Raw genomic sequence first — 22,472 nt, 5'->3', positions numbered from 1 at the left:
GGAGCTGAAACGAGCGGAAGGAAGCGCGGGGGGGGGGGGGGGGGGGGGGGGGTTGGGCATTGAATAAAGACCTGACGGCAGCCAGTCAGTCCACTCTCTTGACGGGCGCCAGCGTGCGCATGCTGCTAATTAAAAAAGTTTTAATTCCTCAACTGCCGCCGCACTGGCAATTCGAAGCAACTCTGAAGGTTCGTCCTTGCGAGCCTTGGCGACGTTCTTATCAGGCGTAGGCAGATCCTAGCCCTGCTGGTAGAGAGAGAGGAGCGGGACATAGCGAAGGCAGTGGCGCAGCGCATTGGGCCCAGCTGTGAGAATGCAGGGGGGGTGGGGGGTGGGGGGGGTGGCACCCCGCCTGCACAGGGAATCTGGCACGCCCCGCTCTCTACTGTTTCCCCGCCGACTGACTGGTCGTGTCACGGCCCCCCCCACCAGTCGGGTGGCAAGAGTCAGCGGGCTAAGCTGCCTGCAGAGCGTCTGAGGGAGGGAACCCAGGGCTAAACAAGGGATAAACTCTGGGATTTTAGACTCTTCCATGCGGCCTATAGCACCGGGCGCCCGGCAGCGGAGTCCATGTCTCCATTACACACTTCCTGTCAGAGAGGGGTGCTGTCCTCTCCGCCTGAAGGTTGCAGGTACTGTATACCGCAACGCGCCGCCAATGTCGGGAGGAGTACACCGTGTTCCTCCTCGGTAAATGTCCTAAAGCGGCTGAGCCACACACACAGTCACACACACACAATGTCCTGACATGTCCTCCACGAATAGAATATTTCAGCAAAGGAAGAGAGGCCACGTGGAATCCTTTGCAGCTGCTTCTCACCATGTTGTGCTGAATGGGAGGTGCGGGGGGGGGGGGGGGGGGGGGGGGTATTTTTTTCTTCTTCTTCTAATCTAGAAGAATGAATGAGAGCCTTTTGTTCAACAGCCTTGGCTGAGATAGCAACTTCCATGTGGGCTTCACAGCTATGTACTAGTTTATATTGATTTAATAGAACATACCCAAAGAGGAGGAGAAGAAAAGAAAAAAAAAGTCCTTCAAAATGGTGAAGCTAATTCTCTGAAATCTTTTTTTAAAAGGCGACATCGTATGAAGCACCGTGGAACAAAAGCAGACACTGATGACACTGGCAAAGTACAGTGGTTTACAAATAATAAAGCATGCATAACGAGTATGCACTACTGTAGGATTAATTATCACAACCTACTGTAGCCTACGAGGTTATTTACTGATTTACAACTTCTGTTACCGTTTCAACACAGAAATGAAGTCACACAACATACAGTATTACCGCTGATATGCCATCTGTTTTCATGACATGAACAATAAAAGCTTTGTTTGTTTGACAGCACACAAGATAGTAGGGCCAATAACAGCTTCAGATGGAAGCCGGTTTCCCTGACTTTAACCCATTTTGGGGCGGGAACCACTTTTGGTGTTCTAAGCATTACGTTATACTTTAGCTATTGAAAAATAGCAGATCTACAAGCTCATAGCGCGCCACCGAGTGGCGCGCTACGAGCTTGTAGGTCTGCTATTTTTGAAAAATCGTGAAAATGCGGCACAAATCTTTGAAAAAAAAAATATGTTCAAAAAATTGAACATATGTTCTTTCAGAAGACTTTTTTTTATTTCGACGTCAGGGCCTAAGTGGGTTAATTTAATGTTTGTCAGATGAGGAACAAACAAAAAGACACATGATTCCTGTTCAGACTCACCAATGTTATGTGACTGAATCACCTCAGCGTGACACACCAGACATATCCGAGTGGCCTTTTGCCCACGACTTGCTAATTCTTTGGAGAAGGTTGCCTTTAATTGTACATCCCTTTAACCCATTTTGACCTGACGTAAAAAAAATTAAAAAAAAGCCTTCTGAAAGAATATATATTCAAAGATCTGTGCCGCATTTTCACGATTTTTCAAAAATAGCAGACCTACAAGCTCATAGCGCGCCACTCGGTGCCGCGCTATGAGCTTGTAGATCTGCTATTTTTCAATAGCTAAAGTATAACGTAATGCTTTAAAACACCAAAAGGGGCCCCCCCGCCCAGAATGGGTTAATTTGCCTTTAATTTGAATAAATTAGATTTGGGATGTCTGCTGTCATGCTATTAAGATAGGCTGTAGGCTTCTTATTAATAGAGAAGATGATATCATGCCAAGTCTGTCAACATCAATAAGCATGTTTGCCTGTTTCAAGCTGCACATAGACTAGGCTATTGCTCTTGTACAAATAGGCTACAATACATGAACAATATGTCTATTGTCTGTTCAACCTTTTAACAGCTGCTTGAGGAAGGAATGGGGTTATTTGCTTAATCGTTAAAATATCCCCATTTAGAGTATACAGCAGTGACTCAAATCACAAACAAACTAATGTGGAAAAGTCAAAGGACCACTTCACCACTTTTCAACATCTCTTCATATAATTGGTCCTCACTAATGTTCATGATAAAACACCATTTTTTTCCTACTCAGTCTGTGTCTCATAGGAGGGCTTTGGGCAGTTCGGACACCCGTCCACCAGTGACATCATCATTAGGCAGATTTCTTTTTAAACAAGATTTGTTTTAAAATATATTTAGATTTGTATTATCGTGAGAACGATGGCTTCAACTTTTGCATTGCAACTTTTCAGGAAAAGAAAGCCTGCCGTTTCTATTAGCTTGGATTCACCATCGATGATGTCACTGGTGGACGGGTTTCTGAACTGCCCACAGCCTTCCTATGAGACACAGACGGAGTAGGAAAAAATGGTGGCATTTTATCATGAACATTAGTTAGGACCAATTATAGGAAGAGAAGTTGAAAAGTGGTGAAGTGGTCCTTTAATATGTCCATTCATTGGAGGCTGCTATACCTGATAATCAGGCAGGTATAGACAGGCCATAGCGTATTCAGGATAGCTAAACAGAACCTACATTCAACTGGCTGTTGTTATCAGAACGACCAATGTAACATTTTGTTAATATATAAATAATAGATCATCTCTAGCTTGTTCATGTATTCTGTCTGTCAGAATCTATTGCTTCTGCTTTGCCTCTAGCGGATGCTAATGTGAGTAACCTGGGGCTCGTATCAATGATTCATAAAGACTGAGTGGACCCCCCCTAATATAACCCATTCAGACCCGACGTCGAAATTTAAAAAAAAAAGTATTCTGAAAGAATATATATTCAAAGATTTGTGCCGCATTTTCAAGACTTTTCAAAAATAGCAGACCTACAAGCTCGTAGCGCGCCACTCGGTGGCGCGCTATGAGCTTGTAGATCTGCTATTTTTCAATAGCTAAAGTATAACATGATGCTTAGTTAAAACACCAAAAGGGGTTCCCGTTCAGAATGGGATAATATAGTACGAGTGTGTATTCATATATGCTCTAATTCTTAGTGTGATATTTATTTAGTGACGGGTCAGTCAGTGCAGAATCCACTACATTATCGTTGCGTATGCACGTCGGTAAATGATTAAATAAAAATAAATTTGCATCCCATAACAAATCAAAATACCTATTCATATCATCGTTTGCTGTACACCAACCAAATAGGCTGGGCCCTGTTATTACGTTACATAATACACGGAGAAAGCCCCAGTTTATTATCAATAATACAGTGATTCTCTCTCTACCTATTTAAATCTCCGGGACCCCAATCTACTGCCCCTATTTTACAGTGAGACATGGTACTTAAGATGCGCAAAATATGGCCCTCAATGTTAAATCTAACTGAGAGTGTAAAAATTGAAATAAATGAACCCTTCTACGGGTCCATTTGGTTCCGTCTGCGCACTCGTGTAAGTTACAGACCTGTAAGGGTTCCCAACTATCAATCCTTTAGCTGGGGACCTCCTGGAAGACCCCCTCAAGGACCCCCCCGAGTGTCCCCGGAGCCCACGTTGAGAGGGAGTGGCGTATGGCGGTGAATGTGTTTTTAAATTATAAAGCCAAGCCAACTTCACTGGATCTGTTCTAACATTCACCCTGAAGAGACATGCAGTGAACACGTTTAACAAGCATGTCAGAAACAGCAAACAAAACGATCATGACGCGAGTAGGCCCAGCGTTGCCAGACTGTTGCCTCTCGCAATTTTCAAATGCTTCCGTCATACAGTCTGGAGCAGGGGTTCCCAAAGTGGGGTCCGGGGACACCCAGGGGTCCTTGAGGGAGTTCCAGGGGGTCCCCCAGCTAAATGATAGGTTGGAACCAAATGGACTCTTATGGGTCTGTAACTCTGAGTGTACACAAATGGAACCAAACGGACCCTGACGGGTCTGTTTGGTTCCATTTGTACACTCTCAGAGTTAAATTAACATTGATTTTACAATATAAATTGGGTGTCCCAGTGATAGAGGGTATGCGCATGCATAAAGTGAATGGCAGATCGAGTGGCAAATCGAGTGGCAAAGTGAGTGACAAAGTGAATTTAATGTTGATTAAAGTAATTTAATGCAATCAAAAATGACTTTTCTGTTTGGATGTATGGGCCGTCAAGGCCAGAAAGTAGTTTTTTGCCACTCGGTAGGCATTTCCGCAGCACTTCCTGGTATGATGATGATGTCACGCGCATACCCTCTATAGAAATGCCATTAGGGGGTCCCTAGACGAATGCATGTCAAACTGGGGGTCCTCGAAATTCATCGGGTTGAGAATCACTGCTAGAGCCGTAAAAACCTTCTCTTATGGGGGTCCCTGGCATGTCTTTTCAAATAGGGGTCCGTGGGCTACTTAGTGTCAATTTGGGGGTACTTGACATGAAAAGGTTTGGGAACGACTGGTCAGGAGAACGGCCGCTCTGATCATGAGCACGTGATAAAGTGGAATTATACCACAGGTCGTTTCGAGGAAGCAATCTGATTGGTTGAAACAGCCTTCTAGCCGTGGGTTAAACCAGCACCATTCACCACCTAATCAAAACAGAATTCAGCTGCTCTGTTTTCCCAGAGCGCTAGCAAACTCGGTGGCTAGGCTAGCTAGTTTCTTGGGACATTTGTGGTCGTAGTGACTACATCTGTCATTAAAAAAAGATATTCTTTCAGCGATTTTCTTAGTTTTAAGGGTAACTGTTGTATAATTGCAATATTACACTCAAGCGTGTGGTTTAACGTGATTATTGCCACTTCAGTGATGCTTGCGGAACTCGACTTCGTCTCGTTCCTCACCGCATCCCTGTCGTGGCAATAATCACGTTAACCCACACCCTCTCGTGTAATATTGCTTAATTATACTACAGGTCGTTTCGAGGAAGCAATCTGATTGGTTGAAACAGCCTTCTAGCCGTGGGTTAAACCCACCTAAACCACCACCTAATCAAAACAAAGAATTCAGCTGCTCTGTTCTCCCAGAGCGCTAGCAAACTCGGTGGCTAGGCTAGCTAGTTTCTTGGGACATTTGTGGTCGTAGTGACTACATTTGTCATTAAAAAAGATATATTCTTTCAGCGATTTTCTTAGTTTTAAGGGTAACTGTTGTATAATTGCAATATTACACTCAAGCATGTGGTTTAACGTGATTATTGCCACTTCAGTGATGCTTGTGGAACTCTACTTCGTCTCGTTCCTCACCGCATCCCTGTCGTGGCAATAATCACGTTAACCCACACCCTCTCGTGTAATATTGCTTAAGTGAAGCCTCCTCCCCACTTCCGTTTCGTCCTTACAGTCGCGCAAATTTATTTAATTTATGAATTGAAAGCATAGTTATAGCTTACTTGCAGAAATGGAAACTATAAAAATACAATGTAAAGATATTTTTTAAATATATTTCCGCGAACGGAAATGCCAGCTTCCTTGCTCTTATTTCGGGAAGTGTAGTACCAGACTCTATATACTAACAGCATTCAGAGATTGTGGAATAGTTGTCTGGCTTTCACGAGACTATATGTGACCAACTTTGACTCAGGGACTGCCATTGGATTTTTTTTAATTTTCGTTTTTTCATGTCATATAAAAGCAGGGAATCAAAGCTACAAATTGACAAATTGGTTGTTCAGTTTGACCCACCAGTATTCGAGATATGGCTTATAGAGTAATGTCTTGCAGAAAACAGCGAGTTGAGAAAACAGGCTTGAAATGTTCACTTCTGTTCTGTGGTCTCTAACATTACACCTAGCTACATGTTTAAGCATTTATTTCATATTTACATGTCGATTCCAGCTCTGACACTTATTTCAGACATGCTCTAGTATGTGAAGAGTCTGCCTGTGCTATTAACTAATTAATAAAAAAAAAAAAAAAAAAAAAAAAAAAAAAGGGTTTTCTCCTCTGGTGAAAAGCTGGAATGTGCGCGATGGCAGGCTCTGTCAAATCTGGTCACATATGACATGAGTGACGCTGTATTGGGGATCCCTTATTGAACATGCAGAACGCATACTGTATTGGATACATATTGATATTGGCACATTGGTATCAAAACAAAAGGCTGCATGTGCTTTGAACACCGACATGGGATTTTGGAATAAGTCAACACCGCCAGGGTGTTATCTCAACTCTCGGAATCTCGTCCCCAAATGTTTGCACACGGATTACATGAATGTAGATTGTCACACACGGCTCGTCATGAATAGTCAATATTTAGAGCAGGTTTACTACATATTCATGTTACAACAATGTTGCCATGACGACACAGATTGTACCTGGGTCTTTTTTCAACCTCAGAGATTTCACTCAATTGAGAAAACACTGAGATAACTGTCCCCCCCTGTCGTGTGTGAGGAGACCCTTTGTTTAACACATTTTGGGCGGGAACCCCTTTTTAGTGTTTTAAGCATTGTGTTATACTTTAGCTATTGAAAAATAGCAGATCTACAAGCTCGTAGCGCGGCACCGAGTGGTCCTTGACATGAAAATGTTTGAGAACGACATAGAAAGGATTTAGAAGGCATTTGTAGAATCGTCCTCGGGTCTAAATGGGTTAAATAACACTGTGCTGAACAGTCGTGTTTTAGCGTCGACACGGCGAGCAACTCCTCGTATGATTTGCCCTGGTCAAACAAGCCTTTATGCTGAAATTAATACGATGGCATGTGGTGTTGGGGATTGATAGCATTACAATAGAGTGAAGGACCGTATAACTATAAGCCTGAGTGTAATTTAAATGGGAATTCTGCCAATGTTTAACCTAAAGCGTAAAGCCCACTGTTCTGATGTGAGGAGATCATATAGTGTGTGTGTGTGTGTGTGTGTGTGTGGGGGGGGGGGGGGGGGGGGGGGGGGGGGTAATACCCTACAATTACAATGTAGGCATTTAGCAGACGCTCTTAATCCAGAGAGACTAGAACAACACATGGTAATACATCAAATACTATACAAAATACATATTCATCAAGGAGCAAGCTAAAAACCGGCTAGCAGTAGAATATCTGTACAGTGAATCTTCCAACCGACTGCATGTCTGCTTTTTCTCCCACGATATGCTGAACTGTACACCCGTGTTGTCAAAATGTGTTGCTTCGCATCATCGAGTTCTAGGTTTGAAATAATAATAAAAAAAGGCAAATTGTTCCCTTCCTTCTCACTCTGGAAGTGTACAAAATGGAGCAAAAAGGGTCAATTTGGCTCCATTTCCATTTGTGCTCCCTCAGATTTGACCGAGTAGAGAACATTGCCACTGTTTGTTGTGTGTCACTTAACGACTAAAGTGCTTTAAAATTTGCAAAGCCTATATATATATATATATTTATATATATTTAATTTGAATTTCTACAAATGCATACATGGCACAACAAGAATAACCTTTAATCTTTAATAGTCATCTTATTTATTTTATTCATTCATCTAATTATTTCCATTCATTTGAATCTAACACCAACGTGTGACAGCTTCGCCAGGCCTCATTCTGTCACCAGCCAGGGCTGTTTTACACTGTGGTCACGGACCATTGGCAGTATCCTTAAATAAGAATCTAGACCTTGAATAAACTCTGGTTCATCACTGTATGCTCTGCCACTCTCCATTTTGGCTGGACTGAATGGATTCCTTTTTCCATTTCATTTTGGGGAAAGTGGCCGTGTATTTTGCGGCAGGAATTCCTCCGCTCACTTAAACCATTTAGACCGGAGAAAAGATTCTACAAATGTCTTCCAAATCCTGACAGTTCTCTGAAAAACCCTCATGTTTCTATGTCAGTGGTTCTCAAACATTTTCATGTCAAGGACCCCCAGAATTATCTGCATTTGCCTGCCGACCCCCATCTGAAAATACGTTGTTCCAGGAACCCCTCAGAAGCAAAGATTTAAGTTAAAAACTTTGGCTCTGAAAGAATATATATTCAAAGATTTGCACCACATTTTCTCAAAAATAGCAGATCTACAAGCTCATAGCGCGCCACCGAGTGGCGCGCTATGAGCTATGAGCTTGTAGATCTGCTATTTTTCAATAGCTAAAGCATAGCATAATGCTAACACCAAAAGGGGTTCCCGCCCAAAATGGGTTAATCAAAGCAGTCTGAGCTGCTTTTGTGTAATTTGGTTGCTCTACATCGATAAAGAAAATAACTTTATAATTAAATCCGAACTATGGATTATTTTTCCCAATGAATCAATGCAAGAGGAAGTGTGGAAGCAATCGATTTATTGATTTATTTATTTGCATTCCTCTCGATCACACACAACCCCTGCATGCAACCCACTAAAAGAAACTCTCCTTTTACAGTATAGGCTACTGTTGAAAATAATTATGCAATGTATTGGCTCGATATGCAGTACAGTATGTTATCCAGACCTGTCCTGTTGACGCTTGGTGCCGTTCGATTTGCACCACTGCATTATTTCTTGCTTAACCCATTTTGACCTGAGATCAGATTCTAAAAATGTCTGTTTGAAAATGACAGTTTTCTGAAAAAGCTATGTTTCTATGTCTGTCGTTCTTCGATTTTTCAAAAATAGCAGGCCTACAAGCTCGTGGCGCGCCACTCGGTGGCGCGCTATGAGCTTGTAGATCTGCTATTTTTTAATAGCTAAAGCATAACATTGGGTTCCCGCCCAAAATGGGTTAATGTGATCTTTAAGATTTGGAAAGTAGACATGGATAAACCATTTCAAATAATTAACCACATGAACTCTATAATCCATATTCTGGGGGCATATCATTAGAGGTGAACATTCCTCTACAAGGCTGAAGATTGGCTATTTTTGGCAATATTTGGAAAGGGGAAAATATTAGGGGACCGAGTATAGATAGACCCCTGGGGGGGGACTGCAGTGAAAGTGGTTGAATAAATTAGATTATAGTCATGTTTGGGAATATTCGTGTTGCTATGACTATTTGTAAAACTGTGATATCAATTGCATTATTATCGTAGGGTTGTTTAACCCATTGTGGGCGGGAACCCCTTTGTGTTTTAAACATTATGTTATAATTTAGCTATTGAAAAATAGCAGATCTACAAGCTCATAGCGCGCCACCGAGTGGCGCGCTACGAGCTTGTAGGTCTGCTATTTTTTTTAAATCGGGAAAATATTTATTTCAGAAATCTGGAGGATTTAGAAGATTTTTTTTTTAAATTTTATAAAGTATAAACCTGTCCAACATTAATGTATGTCAAATAGCTTCTGCACTGGATAATGCATAATGAATGAAAACACTGGGTGAAAACAAACAGGACACGAAAACAACTTAGACAAATGATTGGCCATAATCATCAAAGTATATAAAACAGTTTATCTAGTCTAGTTGTTTCCATCAAGAGTTGTGATTAAAATGTTCTCGTTTGTTCTTGATTTCCACAAAGCTCTGCTAGAGAGTCTGCAACTCTCTGCAACTGTCAAACTGCCAGCATTAACATGCCATTTCAACCAAGAGACACACTAAAGTTGACATGTACATGTAATCTTAAAGTATGTTGGATTTATGGCATTGACCATTGTCTGGTATTTATTGCGTAAACAAGAATTGTAGCAGTGAAGAAGACTGTCAAAGGGATTTTGGGTGAACTATAACTATTAATGTTTATAATGGAGTATAAAGTTCATCCGGTATAGTATAGTATAGTATAGTAGTATTTTTTGTTTTTTGAGGAGCGCTGGCCCCTCCTATGCCCAGCTTTGTGTGTTTGTGTGTAGCCCTCGATGATTTGGTGCGCTGAACAAGGAATGTGAGGATAAAAATCACACCTGTGTGAAGTGAGGGGTGCTCTTGTCGTCGTACATCATCCAATAAAAATTGAATATACTTCTTCATGAATTCATTTCTCAACTTATGTTATTATCTCTTAACCATGATACAATGTTTTTAAAAAAAAACACCATGATCATGTAAGATGACAACTGAATTTATGTGAGATTGGTTAGCTGATTTGCTCGTCTACACATGTCGTACATTTTCCTTTTATTGTCTCCACCAGGCCGAAGGCATGGGGAGAGAGTATGTTTTGCACTCCGTCCGTGTGTGTGTGTGTGTGTGTCCGTCCGTCCGTCCGTCCGTCCGTCCTTCCGTCCGTCCGTTACCAGCTAATCTCCGGCACCGTTAACCCGGTCGATGCCAAACTTTGCACACACACTCCCTGGATGCCAACGATGAACCTCTGCCCCACATTTTCCAGAATAGCCTGTTATAGCGCCACCATGAGGCAGCTTTTCACATTGTTTACCTAAAACTGCACCGATCTGCGTGAAACGTTGCATGCACACTCCCTAGAGGCCAAGGACAAACCTTTGACCTGCATTTTCCGCATCTGCCTTTTATAGCGCCACCAGGAGGCCGACTTTTGTAAAACACATTTTTGGATATTACTCCTCCAGATTCTGTCCAAAAATCGTTCCACAGTATCTCTATGGTCATGTGCTCAAGTCGGATCTGTCCGATATTTCATATTCCATCCTAATTGGCTATAATTGGCTTTCACAGTTTGCAAGATTGCCCCGTTTTGAACAAAAGCCTCAAATCATGAACGCAGCATGCAATTTACGTCAAATCTTTCACACATTTTCTTACTAGGCTGAGGAATATATCCCACCCTTTTCACATTGGCCTGTTATAGCGCCACCAACAGCTTGATTTTTGCAAAACACATTTTTGGAACAAAATGCCTCAAATCATCCAATTGCCATCAAAGGCAAACATATTACTTATTTATATTACTCCTAAACATTTTGCCAAACATCTCACACAGTCCTATCCTCCTGGTGGAGACCTGTGCCCAGAAGGGCACTTTTTCTAGTTGTCAATGGGACTTAATGTTTGTGTTGCCACAAATGTACGTCATACTTCAGGCACATATGACGTAAATTCTCCTTTCATTGTCAATGGCAAATGTGAGCTATATGGCTATATGATTGGCCGGAATGTGATGATGTATGATGATGTATGATCATAAGAGCGCCCCTCACTTCACACAAGTGTGATTTTTAAATAGCAGATCTATAAGCTTGTATAGGACCATTGGCTATTTTCAAATAGCCGACGCAAATAAGGTTCAAGACAAGTGGCTCAAGTGATTTTGACGCTATATCCTATTAAGTGGTTTAGACCTGAGAACAGATTCTACAAATGTCTTCTACATCATGACAGTTTTCTGAAAAACCTGTTTAAAAAAGTTCGCTCTGAAAGAATATATATTCAAAGATTTGCGCAACATTTTCACGATTCTTTCAAAAACAGCAGATCTACAAGCTCGAGCTACGAGCTTGTTTGAACATCCAGCCATGCTGGATAGAGGCACCGCTGAAGGTTCAAACTTTACCTCTGCACCACCACCACCACCACCACCACCACCAGTCCACCACCCCCAACAGATTGTATCTGACAACATGGAGTGGTAATTCTGCTACAAGATATGTGAGATTCAACTCGTTTTGCTAAATACAAGACTGTGTGTGTGGGCGTGGCACATCACGCTTTGATTGACACCAACAGTCACACAACACAATTAATATTTTAACGTTACTGAATAATAGACTCGATTTAACAGTGCGCCGAGAGAGAGAGAGAGAGAGAGAGAGAGAGAGAGAGAGAGAGAGAGAGAGAGAGAGAGAGAGAGAGAGAGAGAGAGAGAGAGAGAGAGAGAAATGAAATGATAATACTATATTTACCCAGGGTATCTGGACTAAGCTCAAGAACTTGTTTCCAGCCAGGCCCTGCTCATAGAACATTTCATCGTAGTGGTTCAATGCCTTGTTCAAGGGCACTTCAGCGGTGGTAATTTTAACGTGTCGGACCGCTGATTCGAACTGGCGACCTTCCGGCAATCCGTTCGGCCACCGCTGCCACACACACACACACACATACGTGGGTTGAGTGCAGAGGTTAACACAGATGTTTTGTTGCACTTGTTTGGGCGGGGCAACAGGTGTGGACTTTCAGTTTCACGCTGTAGCAGCCTGCAGACTCTCATTGTAAGGGCCGGCTATAATCAGCATTAATGCACGCTATTTACCTTTCGCCAGAAACGTTTACATGTTGGGAGCGACGCGAGACAAAGTCCCAAATGACATCCGAACTTTGGATGGATGACGATCGCCAAGGACAGAGCTCGTAGTTTCAGAGTTATGGAGCTTTGAAAATCCTGCTTCTAATCCCATAGCTGGTGGTGACGGAGGGTGGCGTTGCATAGCAACCGGACCAATGTTAAAAGCTGCTTTGGGGCTCAACCGCTTTATATATGGAGTATACAGGGCGGTACCTGTACGTACTTAGCAAAGAAAGAGTTATTAACTGTATCACAGAACTAAATGGTGTAATAAATGCCTGAGCTTACCCACACCAATTCAAACTCAACATCAGGAACGTTTACAAATCTTAAATGCCAATGTGTCAAATTTGGATTTAAACTCATTTCCAATACTTTGCTTACTATTATAGTTAGAAGGCTTTTGTGGATTTGGGTAAGCTTTAAGCACAGTTAAAGCTGGAACAGGCTTTAGGAATAAATAACGGAATAAAACAACATTTTGGCATCAGGCAGGACAGTGGTGGTTCCCAACATAGACCCTGGCATCAGGTCCCTGGCATCAGGCAGGACAGTGGTTCTCATTCCCAACACAGACCCTGGCATCAGGCAGCACAGTGGTGGCGGTGGCTCAGGGGTAGAGTGGCTGGATGGCTGGCAAGGTTGCCAGTTCGAACCCGGGCTCCCCCAGAGTTAGTGTTGATGTGTCCTTGAGCAAGACACTGAACCCCTAAATTGCTCCTGATGTGCTGGTTGGTGCCTTGCATGGTTTCCGCCGCCATCGGTGTGTGAATGTGTGTGTGAATGGGTGAATGTAATGCACAATCGATGTAAAGCGCCTTGGATAAAGGCACTATATAAATGCACCATTTACCATTTACAGACCCTGGTTCCCAACCTTTTCAGACTGTGACCCCCAAAGATAATCATATTTGAACAAGCTTGTAGATCAGCTATTATCACAATTTTTTTGCCTCTTTCATATATTATTTGACAATTTGGCCAATGTTTGATCCGTTTTTATAGTATAGTTTGTTGATTACTTTTGATGCAGTTCAGTGTTTTTTCTTTTCTGACTCGGAGGTATTAAAAAGGACTTTAAAATCCTTAAATAGTCACTTCACTGTCATCTGGGGACCCCCAAAATCATGTGGGGAGTTGTCACCTACTGCCTGACAACTAATAGGTTGGGGATTCTCTATTTTTTACTATTTTGAAAAACATTTTTGAATAGTAAAATAGCCAATCTACATCGACACGCTGTGAGCTTGTAGACTGGATATTTTAACTATTAAAAAATGTTATTTAAATAGTAAAAAAGAAAAAGAAAAGGCAAAGTAGTTAAGGGATAAGGGGTTTAGCATGGACAAAAATGGAGCCCTTGGTCTCCACACTCCACAGAGACCTGTCTAGGACATTTCAACAGGACAGGATTTCAACCATGTGCATTCCCTTGACTAGTTCCCATCTGAATTGCATGTCATGTAGGTCTATAATAGAGTAAAGAACACATTTTCAAGCACACGATAGAATTCAAAGTTAAATTTACTCATGGGCTTATTATTATTTTTTAATCCGCTTCACAATAGATCATACACTCTTTTGTGTTAGATATCGTTGATGGTACAGTCTCCGATGAGTTTTCACTGCCAAAGCACACAAAGACAATCCAAATAATTTTGTTTAATTGGATCGCAAGAAATTCATTTATTTACTAAAGATATGTGTGAATCATAGGCAAATTAATCCTCTCTAAACCCTCAGGGTCATGGTTGGGATGGTTGTCTTTAAAGTAATTCCTACGATGATATAAAAAAAAGTTCTGCTTGTTAAAAACTTGGGCTTTTTATCACAGAGACTAGAAAGTTGTTTTCCATGCCCAACATTCCCCGATGAGACAGTTTTGATGACAGTTTTCTTATGCAAGGAGAGATCAACATGCACACACTCAAACATGTTTGTTGTGCTGCGAGTAAATCCCCTTAGATAAGAACTTAAATAAATAAAACCGCACTCTCCCGCATGCACTGTTCATTGCTTTATTTGTCTTTCAGACCGTCGGGATATAAGGAATACCTTTTAATCACCAACAAACAATAATTAGATAATTGGAAGTGCCTTCCCATCCCATCAGCTTTACGTCCTTGTCTGACAGAAAACTTGACGAATAAGACAGAGAAACGTGTGCGCAGTATCTTTGATATTGAGTATCAGTATATTGAGGGTCCAATGGAGTTAAGAGGTTTTGACCGAGTCACTTTAATACTAGTCATTGGTTCAATGTGTTTTAATCAACACACAGACGTAAAGGGTGTTCAATAGCATTGGTTTATGAAAAGAAAGTTATAAATAAAACTTAAAAATGGAGTTAGGTGGTTTCTTCCCAACAGACAACAACGATATGCACGTTCAATGAGAGCTTCCGTTCCTGAGGGACTGTCGTCAACAAAGTACAGTACTGTATCGTGTATGGGTTGAAGTGGTAAAGCCATATTTGTACAGAGAAACGATACAGAGGAAATGTCATGAACTGACCTCCAGATCAAGCCTCCTTTTCTGAGGTAACTGCTTCTAAAGGTTACACGGAGTGCAGCGAGCAGCATGGGAAAGTGCTACAATCAAAAGTCAACACAATACTTTTAGCGCCATTTATACTGGATCTCATCTTTACACAGTACTAAAACAATGAAATTGTATAGGCTACTTTGTTTGGGGATTTTTTGGATATCCTCACACCTAGTAATCAATGCCTCTGTGATGCGTTTGTTTGGTTTGTGGATGTGTCGCCTATGGTATCCATAGCAACAAGTGTCATCATCCCAGAAAAGTGGGTGACGGTGAACAAGGAACTAGGGTGCTTAAAACTGACACGTGGCTTATGACAGGTTAGGCCATTTGTACTAACTGCTTTGTGACAAAGGTTTCTTGGTTCAGAATTGAGTGGCAGACAAAAGTTTAGTTGGACTTGGACCTCTCATTTCAGCTCTGCATAGCAATTGACGCAGCATGACAAGGACCAGCTAGCCATGATGAATGTACTTTTTTTGCCCATTTTGGGCGGGAACCCCTTTTGGTGTTAGCATTATGTTATGCTTTAGCTATTGAAAAATAGCAGATCTACAAGCTCATAGCGCGCCACCGAGTGGCGCACTACGAGCTTGTAGGTCTGCTATTTTTTTTTTTAATCGAAGAGCGATTGACAGAAACATAGCTTTTTCAGAAAACTGTCAGGATGTAGAAGACATTTTTAGAATCTGATCTCAGGTCAAAATGGGTTAATGTCCTAGTTACATTGATGATGGCTCTGACAACGTTGGTATTTTCAACCAAGGTTCATGTTTTAGGTTGTTAGAGAAAATAAAAGATGAGTGTTAAAAAAAAAATCTCCATTTTTTTTGCTGCTTTCTTTCGTTTCGAACATAACATAACGTGCCATAACATTTTTACAAAAATGTTATGGCAATTTCTTTATTATTATTTACTATAGTCCTAGACCCAGGAAAAAAATACGTCATAAATGTACACTATTTGCCTTAATTCAGCACTTTAAATAAACACCTTTTTTTTTAATTCTGCCTAGTAGTCTGCAGTATACAGCGATCTGGTGAGGTGATTATGTGACGGAATAAATGTTGAAGATAATGTATAATTTCCGCCATTATCTCTAGTGCATATTAGTATCGTCGACTAATACTTCTATTGCAGTTCATTCCAACTGGCATAGAAGACATTTCTAGACTGCAGGTGTAGCAATGAAGTTCAAGAGCAATTGACTGCATGCGACACTTCAGTACATAAGCATTCTGCACCACACAGGCTGTTGTTAACCATCACAAGGACCCTCAACACACATCCATACTTAAATGCCTTTATTGCCTATGAACACTGGGCTAATACATCTAGATCTTTCTTTTATCTGTTGTTCTGTGTTTTTATATGGACATACAGTTGGGTGCCACCGATATTGTCCCTTATCATTTGACCCATTTAGGCCTGACCTCAAAATTTAAAAAAATCCTTCTAAATCCTCCAGTTTTCTGAAATATATATTTTCACGATTTTTCAAAAATAGCAGACCTACAAGCTCGTAGCGCGCCACTCGGTGGCGCGCTATGAGCTTGTAGATCTGCTATTTTTCAATAGCTAAATTATAACATAGTTTAAAACACCAAAAGGGGTTCCCGCCCAAAATGGGTTAACTGTCCTTTTGCGCAGATCACGCAAACCAAAAGAAAAGGACAATATTGATGGCCTCCAACTGTATATGGACATAGTGTTGGGTGCTGGCACATATGCACACATGGCATCGACGCATGGTGCTGTGTGCTGGCACACTATACTCTGTCTTTCTTTTATCTGTATTGTATTGTATTGTATTGCATTGTATTGTATTGTATTGTATTGTACTGTATGTGTCATTGTATGTTTAGTTTTACTACCATTTTAAGAGCCTGCTCAGGGACTACAGATGTAAATTAGCTTATATGGCTAACTCTGGCACATTTACATGGAAGTGAAAACTGAAATGTTGATTAATGAGCATTGTCCCTGTCAAATAAATAAATAAATACAAATAAATAGATGGGGGTTAAACATTCACCACACAATAGCCAGTACTTCTCTGACGTAGGAAAGGACACGACATTCGATTCCTTCTGCAAGCGGCGACGAATAACAACACGTCACTTTATATAGGCCTATATTATACACAGTATCTGTCCTCCTAACTTTGTTCGGTATGAGGAATGTTGACAACAGATGTAGGTTTGCACTAAGTAAGTATATTTCCCCATGTTCCCTGTACTTTGTTTGACGGAACAGACAGATTGGCTCTATTCTCCCCATGGGTGCAAAACTCCTGTTCCCTGAATATCTCATTTTCTTTCATGCACAAATCACGCTGAGGTTAAAACTACACGCAGGACAACCACACACATAAAATTAAGGGCGCTTAAGGGACTTGATTGGCTCAGGGGCACCAAAACACACAAGCACACTTATTATTATTTATGTAAGCCTGTCATCTTCCTGTTTAATGAGCCTTGCACCATAAGTGTAATGAAACAGTTCACATTAACACAGGCTAAATGAACAGCAGAGAGCTCCCATCTCGCTCTGCAAACGTACCGAAGCAGATGCTCCTCGGCTGACAAACCCAGAGCAGAACACTAGCTTCTATGGGAAGCACGCACAGCAAAGCTCTCTGGGTGAAGGTACTCGGAGACCTCATCCTCATCAGCTCAGTGAGTCCATTAAAAAGCCTAAATTCCCCTTGACAAACATTGCCATGCGAGAATAATGCTTTACTGAGCGCCCGCCCTCTACATGGACGGTGATTCAACCTTGGACTTGATTGTACTGCCGTGAACACCACTGATAAACAGAAAAATGGCCCTTCTCTGGCTAATAGCACATACCTGAATGGAATTGAATGCCAACACAATGAGGACACACAGTCCATGGCCCATTTTCACTAAATTACTTCTTAGTTGACTAATATAGTAAGGATTTGATCAACTAATCATTAGATGTAATCGACAAATCTGTAAAATGCCAAGTTTGCCAACTACAATGATTGAGCAAAATCTCAGTTATTCGCATGCTTGCTTATTATTATTATTTCAGGAAAAAAATCAATATAGAGGAAAAAAACTAACATTTACTAATCAACCAACAATTTCTTGGTCAACTAACGTCAAACCAACCGATTAAATGATGATGGCACTCTTGGAGTTACATTCATGATACTTGTACTGTAAATGGACTGGTGTACAGTGCCAACAGACGGTTGGAGGTTATGCCGATCACTTCTGTTAGTTTACAGGTCTACAAAATGTGTGTCAGTTTATTGTCAGATTTATAAGGTTGCAATATGTGTTAGTTTATCTTTGTGGTTACAATCGAAAGGGAAAGGAATTGATTAAGTTCTTCAAGGACTTTGAGGTGGGCACAGCACCTAAAAATACACTAAACAAAACATGCACTTCTGTCAATAGATACTGGAATATGCAAATCCAACATCTACAGTATATTCAATAGCGTCTGCCTTCTGCATTATTTAGTATGTGTGTGCATGCTTGTGTGCATACATGTGTGTTAAGGCTACACTAGTTAAACATTCAAACAATCAGTTTTTACTCAAACTTTTAACTAAAACCGAGCAATTGGGTTTTAATTTCAGTTTCTGGTCAAAGCTAAACCGTGACTAGAGTAAATGAGGTAGTAAATTAAAAAAAGCAGTAAATGTTACAGTACACGGAGCATAGACAAAATGTAATAGTTCAACAAGAGGCTTAAGCTAAATTAACTAACTCCATCTATCATCTTCTTGTGTGTGTGTGTGTGTGTGTGTGTGTGTGTGTGTGTGTGTGTGTGTGTGTGTGTGTGTGTGTGTGTGACTGTGTGTGTGCCTGTGCGTGTGCCTGTGCGTGTGTGTGCGCACGACATGGGATTTCATCCATAGGTTTGACATAAAACAGGAAACGGTGTGACACAGCCTGTGACAGGCCTGTGTTATTATCAGCAGTGACTACCCAGACAGTACAGACAGCTGTAGGAATACCATGGACTCAGGGTGACCACGATGACATAATACTATGCAATGTATGCATACACTGTTCCATACAGTGACTCACGCACTTCAACCAAAGCAATATCATGGTCTTTCTTGCATGGGTCAAACAGTCAAACTAGGTCAAAACTTGCAAAATATATAGGCCTAGTGTATGATATGGCATGGTTTACATACATTCAATTCAGTACTGATGTGGTACTGAGTAAGACTGCAATAATAATAAGTATTAGAAGAAGGAGAAGAAGAATTAGAATGAGAATTATAAGAAGTAGTTTTATATAAAATACACATTTACGGTGGTTATTTGTAGGCCTATTATTTGATGTAAAAAAATGTATCTAATTGTTTCTGAAACTACTAGATATAATTCTATCCGGGGGGATCAAAGACTAATAGAATAGATCTCACCTGTACCAGTCCAGGCCCTTCTCGTAGTTCCTGTCAAAGAAGTGTGGCTCATTCCCAACGGCTCTAACATCCGGGTGCACCCGCAGAGCCTCCAGCAGAGCCCGGGTTCCACCTTTCTTCACCCCGATGATGATGGCCTGGGGAAGCTTCTTCTCGCCATAATCCGACGTGCAGTTCACGCCGAGTTCACTGTCCGTGGTGCTGAAGTCCTGCTGCTCGTGGCGCTCCACCACCGCGGCGGTGCTGCTGGTGGTGGTGTGACCGTGGCGATGCACCGCCGAGGAGGGTTTGGTCGGAGCAGCAGCCGCCTGACTCCTCCTGACCCAAGACTCCACCGTCCTCTGTTGTCGCTCCACTTCGTCCACATACTCTTTCAGCGTGGAGGAGATGGCACCGGCGGTTTGACCGGAGGACGCGGCGGTGGCGGCGCTGGCAGCCTCGGCGAATTCCTCCTCCTCCGGCTGCAGGAACGAAGTCGGATAAAGTTTTTCCCTCAGCGTGACAAAAGTTGTCTCCTCCGTGACCTGCGGCCGGTCCCCCTGGTACACGTACACGTTCTCCTGCAAGGGGAACTGCAGCGAGTTGTAGCAGCTCATCAAGCTGTAGAACAGGTAGGTGACGGAGAGGGACAGCGTGAACATGAAGAGGATCTTCCGGGGCACTTTAGAGGTAAAGAAGACCTGCGTGCTGGACCAAAATGCCATCTCTGACAGCAGTGATCCTCTCAGAGAAGTGGCTTATTGCTGCAGACATGTTTCCACCCCAAGTCTTGCATGGACTCTCCAAAAACAACAATAATCTGTCACACTATCAGCAGCAGCAGCAGCACCGCTCCTCCGGCTGAGAACGCGCGGAGGACCGCACCGACGAGCTACCACCGGCACCACCACCACCACCACCACCACCGAATCGCATATTTATAAGGATAGTGTGGGGAAACGGATCGATGGGAAATTCCGAAAGAATATCGCGTCCCCGCTTTCTCTTTGAGTATCGATTTCTTATTCCAACGGCTGACAAGAGCGTGTCACCATTTATTGGACTGAACTTGCAGATTTGAAAGACTGGAGGGTCTGGCGTCCTTCCAAATGAGCCGCCCGGCTTGAACTGGACAGAGTATGATGGATGTGGAGTCTTGGCATTTTATGGAGAAAAGAAAAAAAAGAAGCAGAACGGGCAAGGCAGAGTGTGCTTGAAGAAGTAGGCTGCAAAGAAAGCACGTCTTCATCAACTGCTCACTCAATCCTCGATTCACCACAGCTGTGTGTGGATTCCAAACGCCAATTTGGCAACAATTAAATCCGTCGAACAAAGAATCCCCGTGTAAAAAAAAGTCCCAGCTTCGATCGTCCCTAACTTTGTGAAACATAAACTAACAGCCTAAAGCTAAATGGATCTATACTCTTTGTGCTACTATAAGGAACGCTGTCCTTGTGCCTTTAGAGATCTTACGATGTGCGCATCGGGCTCGCGTGTGCTCGTCTGAACTGAAGCACTGACTGTAGAGCCACCGCACAAATATAAAGTGTACACCCACTTTTTTTTCTCCTCTATCCGCGCACAAGTAGGCTATAAACGTCAGATTTCATAATCTAAAATAGTGTGGAGTAGAAATACTCCCCCTCCCCTCATTCACACCATCACTTATGTGAGCATGGACGATGCAGTGTGGCTGTGCCCCTGTCTGCCTCTATACTATACTACACAATACGCATAATACTACTGTCTCATTGTTTCTATAAAGTTCACTATGAATCCCGTCAAGATTATTCGATACATATTTTACATGTTCCTACACGAAGCTCATGCCTGCACCCTACTGGTGGTCCCTATTGAGACATTTTTCAAAAATATATAAAATGTGTTCCAAATGAATTTACAAAATTGCACGGTCGGTCAGCATCAGTGCTACTAACTCTGAATGAAAACATGATAACTATATTATTATTATTATTACTATTATGTACTGATAACGAGAAATTAAATGCAAGATGGATGATGGTGGCTGAATTCTCCACTTTGGCATAATGTTTAAGAGTATATAGGCTATGCTTGGGGTTGATCAACACTGCATTTATAGACTGGTTCCACATCATTAAAACTGAGATTTCAGTCAAGTCTGCAGTGTGAGCTGACACTCCAAATTCTACTCTGGAGACTTAGAAATAGAAAGAGAACACATTTCTGCTGAGAGATGTCTCCAACACATATATACTGTAACAATGCATGTGTCATTCCCTAAATGGCAGGTGGCAATTATCACTGAGCCTTGGCGTTCGATTACATAGCAGAGTGAACTACAAATACTGTAGCTATACATTTCAATCACAACGCAGAGGGAAACCCTCTCAGTCTGAACTGTGTACTGTATCAGTCTGGGCGGTTCCTGTTGCCAACAATCTGTCATGTCAACAACAGAAATGCCTTTTATTATGTGTGATGTGCCATATTACACTGTGTGTGTGTGTGTGTGTGTGTGTGTGTGTGTGTGTGTGTGTGTGTGTGTGTGTGTGTGTGTGTGTGTGTGTGTGGGGCTGTGCGCGCGTGTGTGATGCTCTTGATAAATCAGCTCTGTTTTGCATTCTGCAATTGGAATCTCACAGAATCAGAAAATCTATGCCATCCAATGGGACCTGCACATGAGAGGAAATAAATCCTGCCCCCTTCCTCTGTCTCCCACCAACACATAGTTATGAATCCCCCCCGACACACACACACACACACACACACACACACACACACACACACACACACACACACACACACACACACACACACACACACACACACACACACACACACACACACACACACACACACACAGAGAGAGCACGTTGAATTTCCCTATAATTATTATTGAGGGTATTGAAAACCTCTTGAAATTCATGCTGCCACTTTCAAATAAGCCTGGGTTAATCCTGCCACAGTCATCCATATAAAATGACAATTCTTTTACGGTCTGGAAGAATAAGCCTCTAGTTGATTTCTTTTCACTTTTTGCCCTTGTTTAAAATCAACCAACGCTAACTTTAACCTCAAACACAATAGATTGTGTTTTATTTGTTACCTACTGTAAAAACAATGGAAAGCAGAAGTCAAATTAACGTTT

The 22,472-nt window shown here is 41.9% G+C and overlaps 1 protein-coding gene across 1 annotated transcript in view; it reads right to left on the bottom strand.

Moving 5' to 3' along the window:
- The window catches only part of hs3st4 (heparan sulfate (glucosamine) 3-O-sulfotransferase 4), a 147,831-nt gene extending 127,168 nt beyond the window's left edge, over nucleotides 1–20,663 (bottom strand). Inside the window, exon 1 of the mRNA XM_079520449.1 lies at nucleotides 19,364–20,663. Within this exon, the coding sequence (XP_079376575.1) occupies nucleotides 19,364–20,067 (704 nt within the window). The 5' untranslated portion in view covers nucleotides 20,068–20,663. The remainder of the gene's footprint in view (nucleotides 1–19,363) is intronic.
- Between the last annotated feature and the right edge of the window lie 1,809 nt (nucleotides 20,664–22,472).

The sequence above is a fragment of the Electrona antarctica genome, assembly GCF_951216825.1.
Source record: "Electrona antarctica genome assembly, chromosome: 14".
NCBI classification, from domain to species: domain Eukaryota; kingdom Metazoa; phylum Chordata; class Actinopteri; order Myctophiformes; family Myctophidae; genus Electrona; species Electrona antarctica.
This window is presented reverse-complemented; position numbering and strand designations above follow the sequence as displayed.